Here is a 26,092-nt window from a genome sequence, read left to right as displayed (position 1 = left end):
CCAAAGGTGAATTCCTTCCTGGTAGGCAATGAGAAGACGGACCAAAAAGTATCGCAACATGCTTTTATTATTATTTAGTTTTATGTATTTTTTTTTACCATTATGGCTTCATTGTTCCCTGAACCATCCGTCTCCATATGATCCCTTCAGTCGTTGTACGAGTAAATCAAATGTTTGGACTTTGAGTAAATATGTGACTTTATTCAAAACTGACTCTGCAGCCTTCAGTGCCAAAGTTGCACTATTCTGCTTGTGCAATGCTTTTCTTTTTTATTAGAATGAGAGAACACTCTCGGAAGTGTAAGGTGAGCTCCCTTAAAGGGGGCGTCACGTCGCGAGCACCTTTCACGCCGCTCGGAAAAGCCGCTATTTCTTTCTCATGTCGTGTCCATTCCGAGTGCAGGACAAAGTCACGTCAATTTTCCGCCTTCCGCAGTACTACCAGAGTCATAAATGAAGCACGACTTTTGTATGGAAGAGAAGGTCAGACATGACGGGGCAGGGACACCCGTGCTGTAGTGGCTCATGTCTTTTGTGCGGAGGGCGCTGGTTCAATGCTCAGCAAGTGTACCCCATAGCCAACTATTGCCAAGTTGCATTGCATTGTATTGTATTGTACGTGTTTATGACAGTTTGGTGTGATGTGTGAAATACTTCTCAGACAATGGCTTTCAACACAAGAGGGTGGGAGCAGAATTCATCCCCCCATTCCGTGTTAGTGCTGTTTGTATAAATCCATGACCGGGAGGGAGGCAGGGACATTGCAGGTGGACTTTGCTGGTAGGCAGTGTAAAAAGGGACTAGAGTCACTTTGAGTTACAAAAGGCGAAAAGGTTCTTCAGCTCCCTCTCGCAGTGCTTCGATCACATCATGTGACCTAGAAGCTATAAGAGAAGAAGGCCGTCTTAAAAGAAATACATCAGCACTTCCAAGAAAAATACTTTGTTCCACATCACGCTACGGAGGGAAGAAGTCTAATCGTGCTGACCGATAGAGTCCACCAGCAGTCGATGATGTGAGGAAGTGAAACAGTGTACTCAATAAATGCTTTAGTTTAGGGGCGGGGATCTCAGGGCCAGCGCTGGTATTTAATCCGGCCTTATGGAAAAACAAATAAAACATCACAGGGGCAGACTGAACCCACAGATGCACGTGACATCATTTAAAACGTTTCTTTGATCATTGCACCATATGTTCTCATCCATTTAGGATGGGGGACATTGTACAAAACTGAAGTTTTGCAATGAAACAATAGAATTCATACAGATGAAGGGTTTGGAACTACAAATATCATATCTAGCTTTATGGTCCAAAAAAGAAAATATCAAAATGTCGACGCTACGGTGGAACAAGAGAAAAGAGGCACGAGCTAAGCAGCAGACCAGAAGGCTTTCTTGGAACATTTCAAAGGAGGCAACTCGGATGTGGATTGATGAGTCCAACAGGCTCTTCTGCTTTCCATTCAAATGGCTTCCAATGATCCACCGACAACCATTTTGCTGAGTTTAACGTCCCTCTCCTTGCATCGTTTAGGGGCGGGGGAGGGGGGGAAAATCGACATCAAATTGTAAAAAAATGGGCTCTTCTAAAAAGCTTTCCATCACCGGTGGACCTGATCGGGTTCATGAAAAAATCTCCCCGTTGGGCTGGCCCGGAGAGACGTCGTAGTCCACAATGAGCTGCTTGATGAACGAGAGTTTCTGGTGCAGATACTCGCAGCGCTTCTTCTCTTCCTGGTAATCTGGAAACTTCTGTGGACGGAGTCAGCCCGTTACGTGAACATGCCAACTTTGGACAGAAATAGCTCAACGTGTTCAATGAGAGCAAGTATTCAAGTCTAGATCAGATCTGGATTACATTGGGTGTGATGTTGAAGCATACACGGAATTTACATTGATGATTTTTTCCTCAACATTCGACAACAACATATTTATTCGTGCCAATTACAAAGCAAATGGACCTATTATTGCGGTGGATTGAGGAAAGCTAGATGAGGGGCCGCCAACGTGGTGCCTGCGGGCAACAGTGAGCCCCCGAGGACCACATGAGCGTACTTGTCAAACCCCAGGGTGCACATTGTGAGTTTCTAGGGATGTTGGAATCTTAATGATAAAATAAGCACCACACCTCAAATAGATGCCTTTTTCCCCCCACTGCGGTAGAAAAAAAAAACAGGTGATGCCAGTACGTGGGTGTAAATAGTTTTACATGTGTAAAGGTTAAGCTGTTAAGATAAACCTGCGGGGGACTAGAGTCAACGTGCTGCTGAATGAAGTGCAAAGCATTCCCGCTAAACATTCCAACGAGATGACTGAGGCCATTAAATACAATAACCTATTTTCATTAAATGTTACTGAATGAAAAAATTTTTTTTTTTAATTGAAATCTTTTGAAAAATGGACATGCATTTTAAGAAACAAAGGCCTCCCCCAACAAATGCCTCTTTCCGCACACAAAAGGCACTACGTGTGTAAATCTGGAATCTGTTTTAATACTAATAATGGCAGACAAATAAATAAATCATGAAATCCTTACCTTTCGATACTTGTTGTATTTCTCAAAAATGTGATCCTCCATGACCTATTAAGAGTGGAGCACAATGTAAATATTGCGAAAGTGCTCAGCGGCCAGTGCTGCGGTGACAACCGACTTGTGAGCGCAGGCACCTTGTGCTCTTTGGTGCCGGGCGACATGCTCTTGATCTTGGATGCCAGCTGAACAAACATGCGAGTGATGGTGGCGATTCGGCTGTGCAGATCTTTGTACTCGGCGTACTCGGCGCTGAAATCCTCCTGGTAGCGTTGCCGTTGCTCCACGCTTGTGATCCTGACGTACGTGCTGCAAGCAGACACGCAATTTAGTCGGTCGGATGAAGCCCTTCCTTCTTTTGCAAACTCTGCATTTTTGGATGCTGCAACTCCACGTTCTGGCATGAGATGGCAGCATTAGACAGATATCGCTTTCTAATCCTGTTCCAGTAATCAGCAATGCAAGTCATTAGTGCACAGCTAGCTCATCGAAATGAGCTATGCTGGATCGAAATTGACACAGCTGTTCATGTCAAATGTCTTGCATCCAACACACAAGTAACACAGTGTCTCATATGAATATGCAGACATGGGATTTAAAGAAAATCTGGACAAAAAGTCATTCTAAAATTGAATCGCTACTAATGTGTAATAATACAGTCACAGATACAGCAATTTAAGACGACTACATCTGCATCCATTGCCGGTTCTACACACAGACTATTTCCGCGAATAGATGCCGTGCAACAATTGGTCAACTGGCCCACTTGAGGACAAAAAAAAAAAAAAAGAGACTCCCTTTAAATCGATGCCTCTTTTTTAACCATCATGGAAAAATGGGGTTGTAAGTTGAATTATTTCTGTTCATAAACGCCACCGTTCACATCAGTAAGCCCACTTCGTCTGTTGCTGACCAAAACGGCAGCACTTGCCTAGACGGACTGAAAATTAGTTCCCGAACAGAATCAAAGAGGATCGTAAGTTATGGCGAGACAAAAAGTTGCATTCCAGTACTCCACATTGTTGTGTTGTAAACTAGTCTCAAGTGTGTTGCCTACACTTTAGTTCCACGGCATAGAAATTGGAGTATACTAGGGATGGCACGATATACAAATGTCCCGATACGATAATATCACGATATGAACCTCACGATGCGATAATTAGCGCGATATTTTGGGGAGGTTGGCGATATAAAAAGCTCACGATACTGTATAAAAGCTCCCGATGTTGTAAAATTAAAAAAGGAGCTCGTATTAAAAAAATGAGCATCACAATTTTCTGCTTTTGTACATAATAAGAGCATTCACAAAGAAAAAGGCGTGGCCAGTCATGGGCTGCTATTGGCGATTAGCTGGGTCTTAAACATAGGCGGCATCAGATTAAGCTGTATCAATAAACTAACCACCAGAGGGTGCTGGAACTGCACAAATGGAAAACAACTTGGGCATTGAACCAGATTTGCTGCTATTAATATCGAGACATGACGATATATTGCGGCCATTTTAATATCGCGATGTCACGATATTGTGACATCCCTGGAACATACCAACACAATTGTTGATTTAACGAGCTATTAGATGTCTGAATCCATCCGCAGTTGACTATTAGTCAAAATGTGATTTTCTTCATGGATATGGCAGGTGACAGTAAAATACAGTCAAAGGAGAGAAACCGCAAGAAAAAACATGTTCACACTTGCCTCACATAATCCGGTTCCTCCACCAAGTCCGTGTCATCAGTGATGTCGCAATCTACAAAAAAAGAGACACACAACAGACGAAGATGTGAACAACATGAGTCAGCAAAGTAGCCCCCAGTGCCCAGCACTTGAACATGTCCATTTGGAGCTCAGAGGTGGGAGGAGTCAGGGCAGGCAGGCGCGACTTCAGGGAGCTCAACAACTGTTGTCGAGTGAGTCAGGAACAAAACAGGCCCAACTCTCCAGAGAGCTTCACAAACACTCTTCGGAGAGGAGACCGTACAAGCGCGGCGGGAGGCCGCCGAGGTGACGACAAGACCTCAGTCGAGCGGGTCGTCCAATTGCTATTTTGTGGTGGCTGACTGAGAGAAGATATACACTCAACGGTGGCAAAATGTTATGTACCCCATCTTTGCAATAATATCTTCTATGCGCCTTCGCTAGTCCAGACACGGCATTCTGATGAATATTGCCTTTGCGGAACATGGCTAAATGCAGCCGTTTTTGTCCGTCTCTGGGGGCGGCCATTTTGTCACTTCTGTCCACTGAAAATGACATCACAGTTGCTCAGGGCTCAGGCGGCGACCAATCACGGCTGACATCACGGGTGAACGGCATGTCAAGTGCACGTCGGAGCGTTCGCGCATGTCGTGCGCACTCGATGATGTCGCAACGCCTCCCCTCGGGGCGCGACTCGGGGCCCCCCGCGCCGACCGACGCACTGTGCGTACTTTGCGTCTAGGGACCGGCGGCCCTGAGCTTACTTAAAATACTTTTGTTGTTTTGGATCCCATTTGTAGATGATGCAAGTGTATCTAAATGTCGCACGGACAGTGAGTTTGAAATTTAGGAAAAGGAAAAAATTTAAAACAAAACAAAAAAAAAAAATAGCGCCTTACTGCCAAGTAAGTTGTCCCGGTGGTGCTTGAGACTGGGACTGTCCTCTGACCACCTTTTGTCCCGGTGGTCTTTCAGCCTTTCCCGCTCCTTGTCTTTGTGCTTTTTGGATTTCCTCTTCCTGTGCTGCTGAGCGCATTCCGACTGGGCTCGAGGCGGCTCGGGGCTCGCGCCCATCGCTTCGGTTCCGTGCCGGCCGGCGTCCGAACGAAGCGCGAGAGGAGAAGCGGGCCGGTGGTCTCCGACGTAGCCCGCCGTGGCGTTATGGCTCCCTTGGAAATCAGGCTTAGTGCGGAAACCGAGAGCGTCGGTGACGGGCGCTCCCTTATTGCTCAAGAGTCCGTTGACAAGTGGCTGCTGCAGTGTCCCTTGCGCACTTTGTCTTTGCCTCTTTGCAGCCCGAGCTTGTGGAGTGTCCGCGGGCACAGGGCGTTTCTGGAAGCGCAACAGAGTCACGTCGCTCAGACAATCCAGCAGTGATGACATCACACCACGTTTGAGCGCTCACCACGACCGGGCCGGGATGCAGCAGCGATCGCCCCTCGGAGGCTTTGGCGATGGATTCGCCGGCCTGAGGATTCCTCCACTGGCCGTGCGCGTGGGGCCGCAACTTCCTGACAAAAGGTGCAGAAGAATAATGACATGAGAGAGCGACACCGGACAACTCAGGAGGAACATCTGCGGTCACATTAGCGACGGAAGTGACAAAATGGCCGTCCCGAGAAGGCCGAAAAACGACTGGATTTGCTTCCAACAAACCAACTTCATTTTGCACTTGCCACTTGGCAAGACTTGAAGTCGGTTTCCAACTTGGCAACCGGCGACAGTTGGGGAAGGAGCCTTTCCGGCCGCAACGCACGCGGCAGCAGGGCCCGGCGCGGCGCGCCGACGGAAGACGAGTTGGGAGCGGCACAAGGCGTTTACGGGGAGCCCTTGCTTGACAACTGCCCCGGCGTAAGTTTGAAGGATGGCCTGTAATGAAGTCGTTGGTCGCGCGAGTGGACAGACGCTCACTGACCACCGGGCGCCGAGTGGACAAACGCTCATATTTATGCCCATCGGGTCTTTTCCCTCTGCTTTACTGCTTGTAATCAAGAATTTCCCACTGCGTTCGTGTGATCCGCTGCGACGCGTTCCGACTGACGTCCGCGTCGCTGCTGTCAGAATGTGAGAAGTTCAACTGGGGATCCCCAGGAACGGACGATTGTTCGGCGCGCACATCAAACCATTTCTCTGTCGTGCGCACGACACGACGAGAGATTCCATGGCCGTCGATCAAACCCACCTGGCCAGCAACCTGCCAACGAGCAGTCGCTCCTCCTCGCCGTAGCCGGGCCAGTCCCTCCGCACGTACTTGTAGAAGTCGTCTCTCAGGAGGTAGCTGCTGTCTTTGGGGTTCACTTGGGCCACCTGAAACGCAAGCCGCAGCTCAACTCGCGCAGCGAACCTCCACGCTTTTTCTCGCAGTCAACATAAGAAAGAAGCCTTCAACGTCATCCGATTGAGCTTTCTAGTTGAAGCGATCCGACTCGGCGTGTGAGTAACTTCCGAACTCCTTCCTCCCACAGACTTGAAAGTTGTCCCTAACGAGGTTTTCCCGTAAACAATCTTTTGCAGGCTGCAGACATCCCGTCCCCAAAACAAGTTGGACATTGGCCCGATGACGTGCGGGAGGCGCAAAAGTCTGCGTCAAAGCATGAAGCACGTGCATCGTTTCTTTTTTGCCTGCCTCATTTCTCCATCTTTTTTTGCATTTGTCCAGCTTTGTCCTTTCTGTCGTTTGAATCGACATCCATTTCGATGCTGTTATTTGAATGGCCGGTTCAGCCATGGATCTGCCGGCCGGGATCAGGATCTGCTCCGATTTCCTTCATCTTGCGGGATCGGCCGATGCCTTCGCATCAAAGCGATCGCGTCCACTGACCTCATCTCCCTCCGCAGAGGTCTGAAAAAGTCCGCCTTTGTCCTCCAGTGCTGTGAATATGACTCATCCTTTGGATTTGAGACAACCGCTTCATGTGCGCTTTAAACAACCCCTTTGTATTGTTTCACACTTATTGTTCAGAGTTTTACAATCAAACAACAATGGAACGTTGAAGAGGTATGTCGGCGGTTATGAAAAAAATACAAATCGGTCTCGGCAAAAATCGCGATCAGCAGGGCAGCCTTTTTAAAGATCGGTGATCGGCCGGTAAATTATCATCGGTGCACCCCTTGTTAAGATCATTAAAAAATGTCAACAAATAGTAGCTTACCCACAAAAAGAACCTCCCTGCCTGCCCGCCTGCCCGCCTGCCCGCCTGCCCGCCTGCCCGCCTGCCCGCCTGCCCGCCACTCACTCCATCTGCAAGCAACTAAATCAATGCCTGCGGCCATATTTGCAGAAATCTGTTTCAGGTGCAGACGGGTACATCTCAATAATTACACAACAGTACAGTAATGTGAAAAGCAAAATTCAATTTTCCAAATGAGAAACTCACTTCACTACACACAGAGTGAAAGATTTCACTCTTATATTTTCAATGATTACAGCTAAAGCCAAAATGTACAATCTTAAGACGTACAAATACAACAATCGCAGCAATTTTGAAATAAGGAACCGGCCTTCCGAAAATACGAGTGTAATAATTGGGCAGAATTTCATTGCTCCGTGTTACCGCTGTGCTTTTGCCTGCCAAATGTCCAATCTTGAATTCTCTTTTCGCTCTTCTCATACGTTGGGAGTATTTGCGGCTCAGCATCTTGCGCGCCACCGCAAACTAAGTACGGCTTGTAAGAAGTGCCTCTGTGATATCGGGCATCATCGACAATGAGACAATCCCGTTTCTGATCTCGTTCAAGGGTGCGGGTGTTCCTAATGAGGTGTCCAAGGCGTATGGGCGCTTGCTCATACCTCTTCCAATACGGCTGCGAGCTCTGCCTTGTCCTTGGGACCGCCCCGGTCCCTCTCCAACCACAGCAGGAGCTCCGGCTTCCTGTAGGACTTGAGAGCCAGCAGATGAACCACGCGCTCCCTCAGGGGCTTCTGGTGCTGGAGCGAGGCCACGCCCACGCCCACGCCCACGCCCACGCCCACGCCCACGCCGCCGCTCCACCGGCTGGGCGCCGGAGCTTTGCACGAGCCGCTGTCCGATGCGGACGCAATGGGCGGCCTCTTATGGATCTTGACGCTTTTACCTGAGCGCACACACACACACAATACAGAACAGCCCGCTGAGTCGCTAGAGGACACACTGCGCTATCATGAGATTCAAAGGAATCCTAAGCGAACCATTGTCCAGAATTGGCCGTTGAAGTTCTAACGCAATTCAACAGGATTCATTTCAAGCCACTAATTATGTTCATCAGACATGTGAAAATGAGCTCCCTTTCATGTTGAACTTGTTTGCCTCCACAGCAAAGACAGAAAACCACCGCAGCTTTCACTCCTTCCTCTCATCCAAACATTTCCGGCAGAATGAAAGGCGCCGTTGTTAGAAATGTCGCTTGATGAGAAACTCTTTTTGAATTTGCGAGTGGACAAACGTGAAGCCTATTTGACTTTGTTTGCCCAGGACATGGCACGACTTATGGAGTCACGCGTCGTATCCAGCACACATTTTTCAGCGAGTCCAGGAGGAGCGGACAAAAGTTGAAAAACTAGCAGATAGCCGATCGCATTTGGCCGCGCCGTCTCGGTGACGCCTTACCCAAAATATGACCAAAGCGATTCGTGAAGTGATCATTCGTCTTCCGGGTGAACCCGATCATCACTTCAGCAGACAGTTTGTAGGGCATGTTAGGGCATGGCTGAGAGCCAGCTCCCCTTGCTAATCCACTTACACACGATTCTGCACTTTGAAGGTCACAGTGCGGGCTTTCATTTCAAATACGCGCTGCAATGTTACCTGCCATGTCAGCCGTAAATCACAAGTGCAAAAAAATGACAGGAGGAGACGCGTGCACGTCGAGCGTGTGCCTCTTCTCATGGGCACGAGCTGCCTCCTAAACGTGTGCACGTCCTCAAGCTAAAAGGGCGAGAAAGAGCACAGCTACCGCGGGCTTCACCGTGCACATCTTGACCATAAAAACGCTTGGAACACAATCCGCAAGGGCCAAGTTGGCTCAAAAGCATCCAGAGATTGAGCAAGAGTCTGGAGCTCGACACGAAACGAGGGCCAAACCGTCCTGCCAGGAAACAATATTGCGTAACGGCAGCAAGCGCTGAAGAGGAGAAATAAAAGGGGAGAAAGAAGCCGGCAAGTGCTGAACTTTGGTTCGGCACGTTTGGTTCATATGTCGGGCGATGCTCCTGAGCCGTAACATCTGACGACAAACGTGCATTAAGAAGCAAGCGATAACATTTCATTAGAAATGACTGTTTTTTATAATGGACCTAAAGAACTGGGAGAATTGGGAGTTATGGTCCCAAGCTAAAAAAAGACAACTGGGAAGAATTGTCTTAGGATGACATTTGGCTCTTTTGCAACAATGGTTTAAAGTCAGACACCGTTTAAATGCCAGTGTGGACCACTTTGTGCTTTTTTTTCTCTCCAAAGCCAGATGCGAGCGTCAATAAAAATTTCCCTGGCAAGCAACTGCTAAAAAATGTTGGCGAACGTGAGTGTCCAAATGTGATCACCGATAAGTGGAAAAAAATCAAAACAGCTAAAGTGATGACTAACTGTGGACTAAGAAAATATTTGAAGTTGTAACATTTGACATCTCATCCAAAATATGTCAAATACACGCCTGCATCGAGCAAGGGATTAAACCCCCCAAATTCTTGGGGTCACTGATGCATAATGGCCACCTTGCTCCTCCTCCTCCTCCTGGAAATGTAGTCAAATGACATTTTCATAAAACTATCCATGCATGTCCTGATCAGAATGGCGCTCGAGCGAGAGCCTTTCCCAGCTGACTTATGGGCAAGAGGCGGGGCGCACCCTGAGCCGGTTGCAGCCAATCATACAGTATAGAAAATAGGCGTCGACCGATTATCGGCTCCGATAGTCAGTGTTTTGACGGATATCGGCATGGGCCTTTTTGGGCCGATAATACATCCATTTCAAGGAACATCAACTTCAAGGAACTATTGATGTCAATTTTCAGTTAACTTATTCATCAACATATTCCTACTGACCCTGGGAACACTCTGCACTTTAGGTTTTTGTTTGAAATCAAAACAAAGGGAAGTGAAATTTGAACATTTCTGCCATTTTGACATTTTGGAGGACTTGAGTTACTGTAGAAAAGCATACGGAGCTATTGTCTTACGTTTTTCTTTCACTTTTGAAGACGTGCTGATGACCCTGGGAGCTCCCTTTTTCTTTGAATTTTAAAGCTGAGATGTACTGTACCGTGGAAAACATTTCTAATAATGATCAAAACATCTTGCAAATCTGAAAAATTGTTCGATAAACAAATGTTTAAAGACGTTTCAACAAAGTTAAGAGTTTTAATTTGGGGGGGGGGGGGGGGGGGGGGATTTTAACATTATCATTAATACGCTTATCGGCCTCCTTGACTACTAATAACCGGTATCGTATTGGCCCTGAAAAAAAAGCATACCGGTCATTCGCTAATAGAAAAACAACCAAAGGGCCGTTCAGTCTTCAGCGAAGCTAACACAAGCCACAACTTTGCATTTGTGAGACACTCGATCCAGGCGAATCCTTACTGGGAAGCGTGGCTCCGGGTTTTATCTCGATGGCGGAGCGGCTCCAGCTATCCTTCTCTACCTGAGACATCCTCTCGCGCGTCATCTGGTAGGAGTCCTCGGTGGCGCACACGGTGATCTTGTCCTGGATGACCCCTTGACCTTCCAGCTGCTCGCGGCCGTCACTGCAAAAGCAACAAAAGAAAAGCCGGCCGCTGAGCCGCAGGAGCTTGAAGCTGTCAACGGCGCCGAGACAAAGGCAGGCCGGCGAGCCCAGCGCGGCGGCACGCCAACACAGACTCGCGGCGGCGGCGGCGGCGGCGGCTGCCCCGCACGGCCCAGGTCGCTCCACGTAAGGTCGCCGGCGTGCTACGTGGCAAAAAGACAAACGCTTCGTGGCGGGATACGCTCGGTGGGAAACCTCCAGCTTGGCTGGCTCGCAAAAGTCTTCTTGGGCAAAAGTCGCGCGTCACACACCAAAGCACTCGTCCGCTTCGTTTGCGCGCGTGACTGCGCACTTTCTAGCCTTTCCCTCACTTGCGGGGCCAAAGTGAGCAAAAGACATTGGAAAAGACGGCGAAAACACTGCGTAAAAATTGAATGGGCGCCTTCCATCGACAAGTCAAGCTGGCTGTCACCAGCACGAGACGCGGCAAAAGTCGTCCCGCGTGACCTAAGAAGACGATTGGGTCGGCCGTCCCGCGGAAATCGGTTTGTCCCGCCTCGCAAACGGGAGCCGGGCCCGTTCCTTGCGATCAAGAAGAAGTGTGACGGGAACAAGGTCAAACTGTCCCAAAATGCGACTTTGGGGCCACTGCCCCCGGCACCGTCTGAGGCGGGGGGAGACGTCGCTCACTGGCATGAGACGGCCCGAAAAAAAAGCGTGCCGTCATTCTCGGTCTTTGCTGCATTTTCACAGAGCGACGTCAAAGGCGGGTTGCGAAGACGCGTGGGACGTGTTTTCAATTGGGAAGGTAAAAAGCGACGCCAACAAATAGGAGGCTGTGTTCAAGCGTTTGGGGGCTCCCCGCATTTGTGTTTTAGCTTCCTACCTTGAAACATATTGCCGGACGCAGTCGAAGCTGGCCTGCGGCTGCTCTTTGCAGTCGCTGGATAAATAGAAGGAGAAGACGCGCGGCGCCTCGGCCGACTCGGCTGTGGGGGCCGGCAGCTTAATGCACTACGAAGGAAACAGGACGGGAGCAAAGTAGGTGACTGGGAAAAGAAAAGGACACAAACATACAAATGGCTGCTGAGAGGGAAAAAAAAAAAAAAAAAAAAAAAAGCACATCATATTAAGCGAGCGAAACAGCCGCTCAGAACAATATTGAATAAGTCATCAGGCCACTCGACTCTTGCGAGAGTGGAAGAAGAGCTCGGCTGCGCTCTTATCGGCCCACCGCACAAGTCTTCACTTGCAGGCTTTTGCAAAAGGCTTCAAACAAAGCGCACTGCGCGCGAGCCACTTCAGCGGCTTCATCTGGATTCTTATCAACGGTGCACATCGGCTCGCAAAGGCGACACAGGTGGCTCCTCTCAGCCTGTGACATAACGCTTTAATGGGACTATGTGCTATTAACCGCGAGGCGCTCTTTAAGCTCGTGTCGGTGCATCCCGGATGTGGTTGTTAGACGTACGTTTGTCCCGGCTCGCTCAAAAGTCGAAAGCGGAAGAAGAAAGAAGTCAAAGACGAAGAAAAGAACACGGAGATGGCGATAAGTGTCTTACATCATTTTACATCAGAATAGGAGTGTTGCTAGTTTGTCCCAGTCTCACCAAGCATCACAGCGGTTGACTGCACATGACCAGCTAACACTAAAGAGCAGAGCAGCCGATGATGAGACGGTTTGCGTTTGAATGTGTTGACACGCAGCAGTTCGGTCGCATTGTTAGCCAAGCTGCGAGATGTTTTTCCTGTTCTGACAACGACCGTTTCCTGCTAGCAGAATTACGCATTTGGCACACACGGTTGTTAAGCCCTCGGCTGCACATCAAAACGAGCTGACCGGATCCAGCCTGCTCTTTTCTTCAAGGCGCTTCAAAGTTTTTGGGTGCAAGCTTTGCACTCGCCTGACACGTTTTCGATAACTATTGTCATAGCACAACCTCCGAAAGTATCGCACGATTTGAAAAATGTGTTTGTTTTCACCATATGTCTTGTAGACAAGAAGGTGGCATCCATCCTCTTGGCCTCTCGTTGTTGCCGTCCTCATTTGCAGTCGCTTCATTTGTGACTTGGAAATGGGTGGCAAAGCAACGGGATGACGACGCGGTGTGGAAAAATTGCCATTTGAGTCGGCCAGCGGTCGGATCTCCACGCAGCTCTAAAAGTGCGCCGCTCCGGTTCAGAGGTCCGCCTTGCTGCTCTTAACTGGGAGCACATGGCCGCACGTGATTTATTTCGAGACGCAGTGCCGTTGCCAGCGAGAAGAGTGCGGACAGACACGCCGACGCTGGAGGAGAGCTGCGTGTGAGCGCAAAGTTGTTTAAAGGCCACAGCGCTTCGAGCGAGGGAGGCGGGGAGGGAGGGAGGGAGGGAGGGAGACTCTGGAGACTCTGGGTCAACCTCAAGAAGCAACTAATTGGACCAGCATGATTTGGTCGAGCCTTCCAACCGCATCCACACCGACCACTCGTTACCTCCACCAAGGTGGCTACATTCAGCACTTTTTGTTTCGCACAACAAAATGGAACTTTTGGAGAAATGTAGCGCTCACTTTCCAACTACAACAAGAACAAAACCGGCAGTACGTGACAGTTGCATTTCGGAGCTTAAAATTGCAAACATTTCCAATTGGCTCCATGCGGAGGCTATTAGTGACACGAAAAAAAAAAGAAGTCTGCTTTTACAGGCACTCGGTGAGTGAGGTCAAAGGAAAGAAAGGAATGCTCTACAATCACGCGCATTGTTAAAAAGGAAATAAGTCCGTTCGTTTGTGCAGCTCAAGTGGACGGTTGACAAGCAAACACACAGCACCTAACTTAGTCCGAATGACGGCGTTGTTATCGTTCGCCGCCGCCGCCATCATCTGCAGTTCCCGCACCGACCGTTTGTAAATTGCACACGAGAGGCTCAAGATTTATGTTAATTCACTACACACAAGATACGCAAAAATATCCAGCGCACACAAAGGAGGAAGTAGGTCCGCTTCGCAGCCCCACTCAATATTGTGAATTCTGCAACCGTTTCTCGTTATTGTGCAAGATATCGCTCTCTGGCTCCACTGTCTCATTCATCCTTGTAAAGCCCCGCCAATTTCTTGCATTCGGACATGTTTTTGATTCGGCAAATACACCGCCTTTGGCCTATCGTTCACCGTGGCGCCCAACGCGGCGGATGATGACGTCGTGATGACGTCGCGATGACGCGGGCGCGCCGTTGACTCAATCCGAATGACTTTGCCGTCGTGCGGCACGACATCGGCTCCGGCAAATTGAGCAATGTCCACGCAGACCTTCGCGATGGCACAATTCCTCACATTGTGCCAACATTATTCTGTTCGATACAACAGCGTTTTTCACCAGTGTGCACAGAATTTGATTGTATTTTTTTGTACTGGTTGTGATGTAACATTAGGCCTTGTTCAACAGGACAACTGTACTGGGCCTCATTCTTACAGGCATGATTTCCAGAAAATTGCCGGTGCCGTTTGCTGTCATTTTAGCGCCGGTCAAAGTTGCGGTCTCAGTCCACTCGTTGGTCGGCAGCGCAATTTGAATGATAATGATGAAACACCAAAATTCTGGATTTCCACGTCCTCCCATTTAGCATAATGTGGATATCAAGATAGACATGGTGATCCTTTTGCAAGGACATGGAGGAGACTCGCCGCATGGCCGGAATGGTGTCACGTGACACGCGTGGCTTGCTGGCGCAATCTGACCACACGGTTGAAGTCAGCTGAGTGACATTCATTTTTCCCCAAATGGTTTCTGACAACACTTTGTCATCTTCCAAGCATTCCAAAGTTGCACAGTGGCACGACGTAGTCCGAGGAGGATCACAAGCTTCTTTCCGGCACAAGTGAGCAAAGCAAAGTTCCAAAACATACGTTGCCGCTCCACTCGACCGGGTGCCAAACGGACACCGCTGATCCATTTGCATCCTTCATTGGGTTGGCGACGTGACGTGAGCAGCGGCAACAACAACTACTGATGTCACCGACTACCTCTTCCAGATATGGTGACACCTCCAAGGACAAATATACACATAATAAATACAAACAAAAATAGCCCTGCCAAATGTGATTTTAAAAATCTTCCAAATACATCAAACGAGGCTGTAAAAACATGACAATCAAGTCGTTCTCTCTGCTCTTCAACGCTGCGGGTGTTTGCCCTGGAAGCACTTTGAAAGCGCACACACAAACACACACACACACGCACACACGAGTGTCAAGTGTCGATCAAATAACACAGCGACAACCTGCTCAAAAGGATGGACTTGGGCTCGCATCTTTCTTCCGGCTACGCGACGACATGTGTGAGCTAGCTAGGCATGGGCGACTGACTTGGCGCGCTTTCAAAACCGCCCACATTGTTCCACGACAGGAGCGACTCTTTATTTTCATTTCATTTTTACTTTTTTGGAAGGCGTCTTTTGCAGCGATTCTGTCGTTTCACCTCATAAAAAGTTGAAAGTTCAGAATAGTTAAAAGTTTCATTGTAAATAATGACGTTTTTTTTTTTTTTTTGAATCGATTTTTTGTAGCACTTTGTAGATCACCAATATGGTACCAACAAGACCCAAGGACCATTTGAGTGGCCCAAGAGTCTGTTCGCAAAACAGAAAAACAGTGATGGGACATTACGATTTGCCAAGAATATTTCTCGATTCGAGTTTTAACTTGTTGCAACATGGTCATTATTTATGAATGCACCAAATATTCTGGCTTTTCTTTTCCAAGTAAAGTAGTTTGTGTTGAATGGAAACGCAATCCATTTTAGCGCTGTAACTATGGCAACTTAACGGCCGACTGGACCGGACGCCCGTCAATCGCAGGGCGGATCGCGGCCACGAGCCACCGAGCGGGGGAGCCCAAAGCAAGGCTTTCCAAAGCCCGGACAAAAAAACCCAAAAACCAGCATTCTGATGATTACATACGGACAACGTAAATGAGGCAATCTTTGCTTATGTCCTTGTGATTTCGTCAAGAGCGCCGGCGAGTGCGAGCGAACCAAGACGGCAAGCGGCGGCCATCAGAAATGTCTCAGGAAAAGCCTCCTTTTCCTTTTCCGATCAAAGCAGAAAGTTGATGGAACAAAAAGTGCGAGAGACTGCTGTCGGTGCACGGGGCTTGGCTTTCCTGCCGGCTTTTGGCTGACTGTGGCGTCGGGGCGTCGAGCTCATGCAGCCTATTGTCTCCATATCCTCTGCAGCTTGAGTCACGGCCTTCTGAAAACAGGCCGTCTTTTGTTCCGGCCTCCTGGGCTCCAGAGCCGTGGCGGCGGCGGCGGCGGCGGCGGCTTCGCCTCGCCTCGCCTCTCTGCTTCCGTGGGAGGGGGAGGAGGGGTGCGAGAGAAACCTGTCGCCGGCGCCGCCGTCTGTTGGCGGCAGGAGGCGAGCCACCCCGGGCCCCGCATTCGCAGCGCGCACTTCCCGCGCGTGTTGACCCAGCGCAGCGGGACGGCACGGCGCTCGCCTGAGCTCAGGCAGGACACGCGCGCACGCCAGACAGCCAGGCCGCCTCCTCCTCCGCCTCCTCCTCCTCGTCCTCGCCGCCTCCTCCTCGTCCTCGCCGCCCTCACATCAAGGCCTCATCCCGTCCCAAACAAAAGAGGAGATGCGTTCCCAGGACCACCAGTTGCCGTTCGGGTTGAGCGGAGCCCCTCCCTCAACAACAACAACAACAACAACCCCGCTTGCGCTAATCAAACATTTTGCCGGCTTGCCCTGTTCATACCAAACAATCGCAAAACGGGGCACACTGGGTGGGGCTGCTCGATTATGAAAAAAATATTCATCATGAGGGCTGTGCAATTCATCAAAATTCAATTACAATGAGGATCATCAAGATCTACGGCATAATTGTAAAAAGAGATTAATATGCATTTATATCCAACGCACTTCAATTCAATTACAAATACGATTATTACACTCCACGGCTACAACATTGGCATTATCGTAAAAAAACGATTCATAACACCAGGAAATCATACATTTGCATTTTTTTATAAACATTTTCTTGTTCAGTACCAAAAAATAAATGATCGTTTGAATAATCGCGATTTCAATTATTACCAAAATAATCATGATTCATATTTTTTTTCTGACCCGAGCAGCCCTAATCACAATTATTTTGGTAATAATTGAAATCAAACCATCATTTATTTTTTGGTACTGAACAAGAAAATGTTTACGTGTGAAAAATATAACGACAAACAAATTTCTTTGAAATACCATAATTATGCAAGTTCCTTTTGGACCAAACAAAATGTATAAACCTAGTTACTATAAAAAAATTAAAAAAAAATGTAAAAAGTGCAAATTTATAAATTCAAGTATGATTTCCTTGTGTAAACAAACATTATTTGTCGTTTTTTACGATTATGCCAATTTCGTAGCCGTGGAGTGTAAAAATCGTATTTGTAATTGAGTTTCGATTCGTTGCACAGTCCTATTACTGGCTGTGTTTGTGCGAGTGTGAACGCTTAGCCGTAATTAAATAGCGAAGCCACGGCACACTCGTGAAAATGGCCCGGAAGTTGCAACATCTGAAATGTGACCGAACCATTTCTGGAAAAAACATGCCTCAAACGTCAAACTGTCAAAACTGCAAACTGTTTTTCGGTTTCTTGGGGTTTTGCTGTTTAGCTTGGTGACGTCACAGCATGTAAACAGAAATAAAATGCTGATGACCACAGAAATGGAAATTACCGTGACAGAAAGAAATGGTACACTTGTCTGTCTTGGCTGCGCTCATGTCACAAAAAGTCAACAATGGTAATAAAAGAATACAAGCTCCAGCTTTTTTTTCTTCCCCCGCTTACCTAAGAGTTTCCTTTAAAACGTGGGGGCAAAAAGTGCCAAATCCTCCTCCATTATTATTTATTCTTTTTCAGAATGACTTTTACCAGTTGGCACAATTGAAGCCACTTTTGCATCCACGGTAGTTCATCTCCACTCTTTTTGCCCTACGTTCCAGTCGGTCGGGTCTGGGTGGGAGTCGTCGGCACGCTGGCCGATGAGTGCGACCGCCCCAGCGGGAGACGGCGCGCCTAATCAAGACGGGGTTGCAATCACCTTCCGTTCGCAATTTCACACAGAGCGCCGACGCCGGAGGTCACCGCGCGTCCTCGAGATTCTCCCAAAAGCCGCGCCAAGAAGAATTTGTCTCCGGCAGGTGCTCCGGGCCAGACTGTCAACTTCAACAAATTGTGGGTCAGCGCGACCCCTCCCTGCGGGGCCCCCAAGCAAGGCCGGCTACACACACACACTTTGACACGTGCGTGTGGCGGCGAAACAAGCGGCCTTTTATGCCCCATAAGCCCGAAGCCTGGACTTTCACATGAGGGAATTAGACGGGACGCTAAGATGAACCGCTTGATCAGACACACAAGTCATTTTTCCCCCCACCTCAGTGGCCACTTGTCTCAAACGCTCACGTTTGGCTGAATATCCAATATGACCTTACAATCTCAATTTACTTGAAAAATTGAATATGTCGCCGTAACCAGAATACAACGGACTAGTCAGTGGAACCATTTTGGGATGCTGGCCATTTCTTTGGAAACGATTGTTTCCCCCATCAGAAAGAACAATGATTTGCTCCAAGTTCATCTGCTTCCTGTTTCCTGAGCCACCGTGATGTCATTTTCAGTCGACAGCAAGAGGCAAAATGGCCGCCCCCTCAGATGGACCAAAACAGACGGATTTTGTGCTTAATTCATATTGCGCAAAGGCAATCATTGTCAAAATGTCATCTTTAGTCTCGTGGCATCACACGGTACGTGACTATTTGGAGTTGAGTTCCACTTTAAAAACGATTCCTCTTTTAAAGATGATTACGTCACGAAACGCGCGGCGGAGGACCCAAAAGCAGGAGGCAAAAATGAAGTGCCATATAAGGTACTTCATTAAAAGAAAAGAAAAAGGCCACAGGTCAGCGGGAAGGATTCCAAAATACGAAGGATCAAAAAGGACCTAAACAAACGCTAGGGCGGGACTTGACTTCGACAAGAGACGAACGACCGTTGACAAACGACAACAAACCACCGAGGGACTGAACCAAAGCGGGGAACCAAATGCAGACAAGTTGACGATACAACGAGGGACACCTGGGCAAGACACAGAGGCTAGGAGGGAGCTGATTGGCTCACACCAGGGACCGGGATGACGAGCACAGGTGGACTCAATAAACTAAGCGGAGACAGACAAAGGAGCGCAAGGAAAAGTCAAGTCCAAAACCAAACTCAAAAGACAGACGATGACAGAAGACATACTTTTCAAGCACACTGTCATCTGACGGATTTGGTGGCCGACTTTGCAAATGGCCCAGATTTTTGAAAATGCTTTTGGACTAGGGCTGTAACGATTCATCGAAAATCGATTTCAACTTCTTAAAATATGCATCGATGTAAAAAAATAAAAGAATCGATCTTGACGTTTTGATCACGAAAGTATTAGCAATGATAACAGTCTAATCTATTGTGTTTTCATGTTTAGTTCTGGCACTAATAAAACACCAATAACAAAAATGAAGTTGCGCAGTCAAAATGATGAGCTCATTTTCATGTGTTTTTTAATAGGTGACAAAAAGTTATTGTTTGCAACAAGGACAACATGCCGATGTCAAAATAAGAACCTCTTTTGATTTTCAAATGAGTCATTTTTGTCTTTTCATCGAATTGAATCGAAATCGGGAACTGAAAATCAAATCGAACCGGGCCGTGAGTGAATGGTTCCATCCCTATTTTTAAAGACATTTGCCATTTTGCTACCCGCTGCGCTGAACAATCGATGTTCATGTTGCTTGGTCGCTCACTTCTATTCATTCGCCTTTTAGGACGTGGCTTGGGCATCGGAAATCGCCGAGTTAACGACGCCCCTGGAAAAAGCAGATGGGCTGTGTCTTGTGTGCTGCAAAGAATGCAAAGCCAGCCGCGCCAACTTCGGTTGCCGGGCAGATGCCCGTTTGCTCGGAGAGCACGGGTGCCCTTGCGGAGAACTCCTCCACTCACAACGCACTCCACTGGCAGGCGCAGGATCCGTGAGCCACGTGACATGTTCCAAAACTGTACAAAGAAAGCGAGTGTGACATGGGAGTTGACCTCATGGGGCACAAAAAAGTCTGTTGTTGTTGTTGTTTTCCCTCCGGCTTGCTTCCAGCGACTTTGATTATTCAGCCCTTCCTGTAAGCAGCAGCAGCAGCAGCAGCAGCAGCTATCTTCGCTTACTAAACCAGTCATGAGCTTCAACTTTATGCAAACAAGTCTTCATCACCTGTTAGCCTCTGCCCAATGAGATGCACAGCAGGGACTTTCCCCTCTTTCCCAACCATGTTGCTCAGGCCTACCCAAAAAAAAAAAAAACCCCTCCAGGGCAGAGTACACGCACACATCGGGATTGACTGTAATGCATTAGGATGAGGAAGTCAATTCATTGTGGGTGACAAAAGACAGGCCACATTCCCAAGCTCCTTGTTACTCAAACGAGAGGCCAGGACGTGCGCACGCACACACAAGCCCACATCCTAACGCAATTGGTGAGCGCTCCCTCATCCTTACTCACAGGCACAACCACACCACATAAACAAACACACGCGTGTGCGGGCGGGCGGCCCCTCGGGGGATTTCAGCTGCTTTTGCCAGGCTTAAAGCGCTGCGCAATGGGCCGGGGGTGGGGGGGGGGCGAGGCGGGGCGGGGCGGGAGCCGGTGGGGGCGCCGCATGAATAAATCATGCCTTTCAAGGGGAAGTCAACCCAAACATCTTTTTTTCCAGAATATATGTTCCATGCAAGCCCCACTACTCTAAACACGGCAGCCTGAATGATATTGTATTTGTGGAATATGAGTTAGGCAGCAAAATGCACCCGTTTTTGTCCATCTCAGGGGGCGGCCATTTTGTCACTTCTGTCGACTGAAAAAGACAACTTGGATGTCATCTTCGCTCGACCAAAGTGACAAAACGGCCGCCCCCTGAGCTAGCTAAAAAGGGCTGGATTTCTCATTTTCCACAAAGTATAAAATATTCATCAGAATGCCACACATATTCTGGAAAAAAAATATGTTTGGGTTGACTCCCCTTTACATCATTGAGCACAAAAACGAGATGCAAACACTTCACAACATGCAAAGCAGTGTTGTTTTTGGCATGCATTTTAGATTTAGTCTTAGACTTTTGGGCAAAAATGCTTAGGTTTTAGTCACATTTTAGTCATTCCAATTGGTGATCATCTTTGTCTAGTTTTAGTCAACGAAAACTCCAAATACTCAATACTCAAAATGCTTGTAGACTACTTTGAATCAATTTTAGTTCAAAACAGGAATGCGGGTTTCCATCCAATCTAGCCGATTCTGGCATTGGGTCCGGAGCCGCGCGCCCCGCATAGCAAAGTTGTCGTGGACAGGCCGTCACGCGTCGAAACGGAATCGGAAACGGGGGGCGGACAGATGCTGACGGCCGTGATAGAAATTGACCGTCCGTTTGGGAAAATACACCTTTTTTCCACAAATTCCCCATGACCACCACACCCCGGAGCGGAAATGACGTCTATTTGCGTCGCCGTTTCAATCGGGATATTCAAACGCGGGAGTAATTCGGTCCACTCACGCGTGTAAAGGGAATATTCCAAATGTTTGTGAATTTTGACCCGAAGCCCAATACTGACGGCATGCAAACATGATCATTTTGTTCTGTTTTTTTGCCCGCATGTCTAAAAAGTAGCGCTGCGCAATGTTGGAAAAACATACGACATGCGATATGAATGTTGACTCATGCAATATCGATATTATTGCCAGAATTAACACGTACCTAAAGAAATGACATTTTTATTATCTAATCAAAGAAGCTCATGTTTTTTATGCAGCAAAATAAGCAAGCCCAATGTGTTCTTAGCTGACTCATCGCAATTATTCCAGATCATGTCCAACTATTGGGTGGCGTGCGCATTTAAGTTTGCATCTGATGGGTCAAATTCAGTTAAAAGCATACAATTCCAGAACAAACTGATTTCTTTGCGATATGCCCATTATGGCCATTATCGCAAGATCGACTTTTTTTCGATATATTGTGCAGCCCTAATAAAAAGCGATAGTGTGTTGCGTTTATGAAATCAATGACCTGCCGCAGACAATTGCCGCTTGTTGTGACTTGAGTCCGCTGCCACCATATCTCAAATTTGTGCTCGCAAGTCAAAGCGTAACGTCGGCTGAACCACGGCTCGCATCTTGAAAAACTCCTGACCGGGGCCACTCGTATTTCAAGGCACCACTGTAAATAGAGCGGCTCTCGCACTACGGTTGCCAACTACAACTGCAATAATATAATACGAAGACCAATACTGAGCATATTGTTCAAAAAACTTGGACTAATAATATCGACAACGCGGCCTGCGGACACGAGCACCTGCTCCACCGTTTTTCACTCTTTCGCAGTTGCCGGACAAAAGTAGCTCGTCGTCTTGTCCGGACAGGAAGGTGGCAACTTTCAATTTGCAATTCGCACGGACTGAAAAGTAAAACATTCCCTCCGGTCCAAGCTGGAGCGGTCCCTGACGCCACACAGTCTACACACACGCACGTACGCAAATGTGGTGCGGTGGCGCTTGCTGCAGAATTCTGAATTAGCTGGGAAGGCCTGCCCCCCCGCAAAAAAAACAAAAAAAAAACCGTTTGGAACCGAGCGTAAACACGCCGTGCATAACATGAACTTCCCACGAGGCAACGGGGCCAACTGAGGGCTCTTCCTTCGTTTGACACATGAACACCGCTCACTCCGCGCCTGACTCTGCCCAATACCAAAGCGTGTGCGTGCGTGCGTGCGTGCGTGCGTGCGTGCGTGCGTGCGTGCGTGCGTGCGTGCGTGCGTGCGTGCGTGCGTGCGTGCGCGCGTCTCTGGCGCTCTCGTCCCTGTCGCGCCGCAGTCACCTGCAGCCTGACCCAGTGACCTGCAATGAGCCCCCAGTATGGATCGTGACAAAGTCTACTTTGCAGTTGCGCAATAGGGGAGAAAAATATTTCACATCGTGGCTGGAGGCCTTTACTCTCTGCCGATGGCTAGGGCGGCGTTTGTCGTTGGCATTTTTGGTATATACGACGATCCAACAATACGACAACAAAGGAAAAAAGTCCTCTCACGGACAAATTTCGGAGAAATGACAAGACCTGAGACAGACTGAAAACATAAAGGATGCACCCGGCATTGCGGAGCAACCGCGTCAACGGATCACATCCACATAACGCCAAGATTAGCGATAGAACCATTATCCGCCGGCTCGATTATTATGGTCTGCGTTCTGACAAATGTTTTCCTTTTGACTGAAAACGAGTATCGGCTCCAAATATCGGTTATCGTCCTCCTTGACGACTCGTAATCGGTAAGAGCGCTGAATAAAACCTACGGGTCTATCCCTAGTCAAGATAGTCTTGAATCGGGAAAAGCAAACTAGTCGACAATATGAGGCAAGACTCCACACAATCCATTCATCCGAGCGACTTTTTTTTCTGTGTGTATTTATTGATGTCAATTCTGCTCACACTCGGATGAATATTTGTGTCGTGCACCACACACACACATGGTGGGAGGGGCATCTCTCCAACAACTAGTTGCCACTTTGACATTTGTCAGCAGCGGGACTCTTACAAATAATAACCTTGTCTTACTGTGTGAAAGATTTTCATGTCACTGTTTGGTTGTGAGATTGATTCACTTGATACATTTTTTTTTCAAATTGGAAAAGGGACACGTCGATATAAGGCCGATGTTTATTTGTCTTCAGTGGATGATGCACTTCATACGCGCATCTATTTTTCATTCATAACACGATGTTTTGTTGATGTGTGCATTCACAATCACCTTGAACTTACATTACAATGCCGCTCGATTTTACAAATTGTGGATTTTTTTTTTGTAATATCCGATGTGAGCAGCTGACTGTTGCTTTAGCATCTGGTGAGTTGAATTAGCGACAATTGTGTCTCTACTCCTTGTCCATTATCCGAGCCGTTTCTCCTCACGATGGCCGCGGGCGTAGCCAATTCCGTTTGTTTGTTTGTTTGTTTGTTTTCCACGTAGTAAATGAAGTAGTAAGTAAATAAGACAGTGTTTGGGAATGAGAAAAAACTTCCAAGTAGAAAGTAAACACGTCCTTACCCCTTGACTCCCCTCGAAACAGATTGACGGCTCACTTGGTAAATTAGCCTGAGGTGAAAGAGAAAGAGAGAGAACAGCGTCATTTAAATGAATGCGTGTGCGCGCGCGCGTGTGTATGTGTGTGTGTGTGGTGACGGCCTCTCTTGAGGCGTCGTGCTCCTGAAGCACAAACTACTGCTGCTGCCGGATGACACGAACATACTTTGGGACAATGAGATGGCAATTTGAAGGGAAATTAAGCGGAGGGAACAACTTTCGCCCTGTTTGTCTTCGTGTTAGTGTTGGTGTTCGGTCGGCACGCGCCACAGGTACCTTGAGGTTCTGGTAAGCCTCCAGAGCTCGCATGGCGGTGTCGGTGAGCTTGACGTGGTAAAGTGTCCTGTTGGCTCCGAGCTTGTTGCTGCCGCTGCCGCTGCCGCTGCCGTTGCCGTTGTTGTTGTTGTTGTTTTTGTTTTTGCCGCACGACAGCCCGTAACGGCGCTCCTGCCCGAGCGAGGCCATCGCTGGCTCTCCCTTTCGGAGTCCGCTCGCCAAATGAATGCTGCTCGTTCTCCAGCAGCGCTCAAACCGGGCGACGTCAGCCAACGTCACAAAGTGGGCGGGGCTATGATGACGACGTTGGTTTTTGCACGCGCCTGGCTGCTCGGCTTCTTTTATTTGCTTTTCACATCAGGGTCGCTAATCGTTGTATTCTTAGTCAATCCCACCTCGGTGTCCCCTGGTATAGAAAATGGATGGAAGGAGGGATTGATGACCAACCACCCGGTGAGTTATTTGCAAACAGCGTCTAATTGGGAAAAAAAAAAAACGTTCTCTTGCTCCTGTACCCTCCAGTCAATTTTTGGGGTGTTTTCTTCTGTATCAGTGATGATAAGACAATGACGAAAAATATAAGACTCTCTCTACATTTGACTGTTTTTAAAGATAGTCACAAATGATTTTCATATATATATGAATAGCTGGACACCCCACTCCATATGATGTTGGGCAAATGGAGAGGAAACATTTCATTGCATTGGCGGCTGGGGTGGAGTCAGTTGACTGAAGTCAGCAGCTTCTTCTGGCAGCAGCAGAGCCGAGAGTTTGGGAGACAAAGTGCGCGCAAGACCATAATAAAAGCCTTTTCACTGGCGGAAGCAGCACTTCATTCACGCCACTGCGCGCGACTCACGGATACAACACCATACACGAACACAACCATGTCGACAACTTATGTGTGGCTTATCGGAATCTGATGCTGTTAACTGATGCTAACCATTGCGTCCAACAAGACCGAATGCAGCTCTGCTTACCTTTTGGCTTTGACGTGACCCCAAAATACTTTTCACCATGTCTGCCGGATCTCGACGTACCGCCTGCCGCCAATGCGGAAGCAAGCCGTTTTTCAATGTAAATGCATATTGAAGTCAACCTGGTGTGTCCAAGCACATTTCCATACCTGCTCAGCATTGGTCGGAGCGCTGAGCCTTTCTCTCGCGGCATGTTGTGTTTTGGACATTTTTATTGGACAGCACTTTGAGTTGCATTTTTTTTTTTTGTATGAAAAGTGCTATCTAAATCAATTTGATTGATTGATTGATTGAAGATGAAGCCGCCCGTTGCAGGCCCTCCTCCTCGTCCTCGTCCTCCGCCTCCACCGGGCTTGTTGTCTCATCCGCTCGTTGTCTGCGCTCGGGCCATCGGTTTCGCAGGAAGCGGCTAAAGCGCATCAAGGTAGACGAACAGGTCCAAGTGCTACTAATTGATACGGAGGATGTAATTATTAAACCCTAAAGCTGATCGGATGTGGTAGGAGAATCATTTTTAAGTGTTGCCATCTCTGGTCTAGGAGGAGCCTTTGGAGGCAGCTCTAGACCAACGGCTACTAGAAAGGGTAAAAAAAAAAGTACCATATCGCTCGAGTCGGATGCAATGGTCGTACCTCGAAAATCACTTCATCGCTTCTCGGGAGAGCCCAAAACGTTGTGTTTGTTCAGAGAGTAAAGCATTTGCAGCGCTTCGAAGTGATCGATAGCTT

At 48.1% G+C, this 26,092-nt stretch overlaps 1 protein-coding gene across 8 annotated transcripts; it reads right to left on the bottom strand.

The window, feature by feature from the left end:
* Nucleotides 1-49: 49 nt before the first annotated feature.
* On the bottom strand, nucleotides 50-26,092 carry LOC147149526 (RNA polymerase II elongation factor ELL-like). 8 transcript variants are annotated; one of them, XM_086025922.1, is made up of 13 exons: nucleotides 25,965-26,092; nucleotides 24,388-25,812; nucleotides 24,076-24,123; nucleotides 11,815-11,942; nucleotides 10,784-10,947; nucleotides 8,018-8,301; nucleotides 6,410-6,534; nucleotides 5,633-5,738; nucleotides 5,127-5,559; nucleotides 4,228-4,279; nucleotides 2,667-2,838; nucleotides 2,536-2,580; nucleotides 50-1,751 (listed from the first exon to the last, which is right to left on the bottom strand). In XM_086025922.1, the coding sequence occupies exons 2-13, from the start codon at nucleotides 24,574-24,576 to the stop codon at nucleotides 1,623-1,625; spliced, it is 1,875 nt and encodes a 624-aa protein (XP_085882048.1). In that variant the 5' UTR covers nucleotides 24,577-25,812; nucleotides 25,965-26,092; the 3' UTR covers nucleotides 50-1,622. The 8 variants fall into 8 exon arrangements, with proteins under 8 accessions (XP_085882048.1, XP_085882046.1, XP_085882050.1 ...); XM_086025920.1 differs by having other exon boundaries at nucleotides 24,388-25,809; nucleotides 25,965-26,041; XM_086025924.1 differs by having other exon boundaries at nucleotides 2,667-2,926; nucleotides 24,388-26,038.

This window comes from Filicampus tigris, chromosome 3 (genome assembly GCF_054856515.1).
Source record: "Filicampus tigris isolate MCC_2025a chromosome 3, RoL_Ftig_1.0, whole genome shotgun sequence".
Lineage (NCBI taxonomy): Eukaryota > Metazoa > Chordata > Actinopteri > Syngnathiformes > Syngnathidae > Filicampus > Filicampus tigris.
The sequence above is the reverse complement of the archived record's forward strand: the minus strand, read 5'-3'. Positions and strand labels throughout refer to the sequence as shown.

Excerpts from the sequence above, each read along its gene's own strand:
- LOC147149526 (XM_086025922.1), bottom strand. The coding sequence starts at position 24,576 with ATGGCCTCGCTCGGGCAGGAGCGCCGTTACGGGCTGTCGTGCGGCAAA. Across the intron at positions 8,302-10,783 it reads ACCCGGAGCCACGCTTCCCA|GTAAAAGCGTCAAGATCCAT; the intron begins GTAAGGATTCGC and ends GTGTGCGCTCAG. Across the intron at positions 2,839-4,227 it reads GAGGAACCGGATTATGTGAG|CACGTACGTCAGGATCACAA; the intron begins GCAAGTGTGAAC and ends GTCTGCTTGCAG.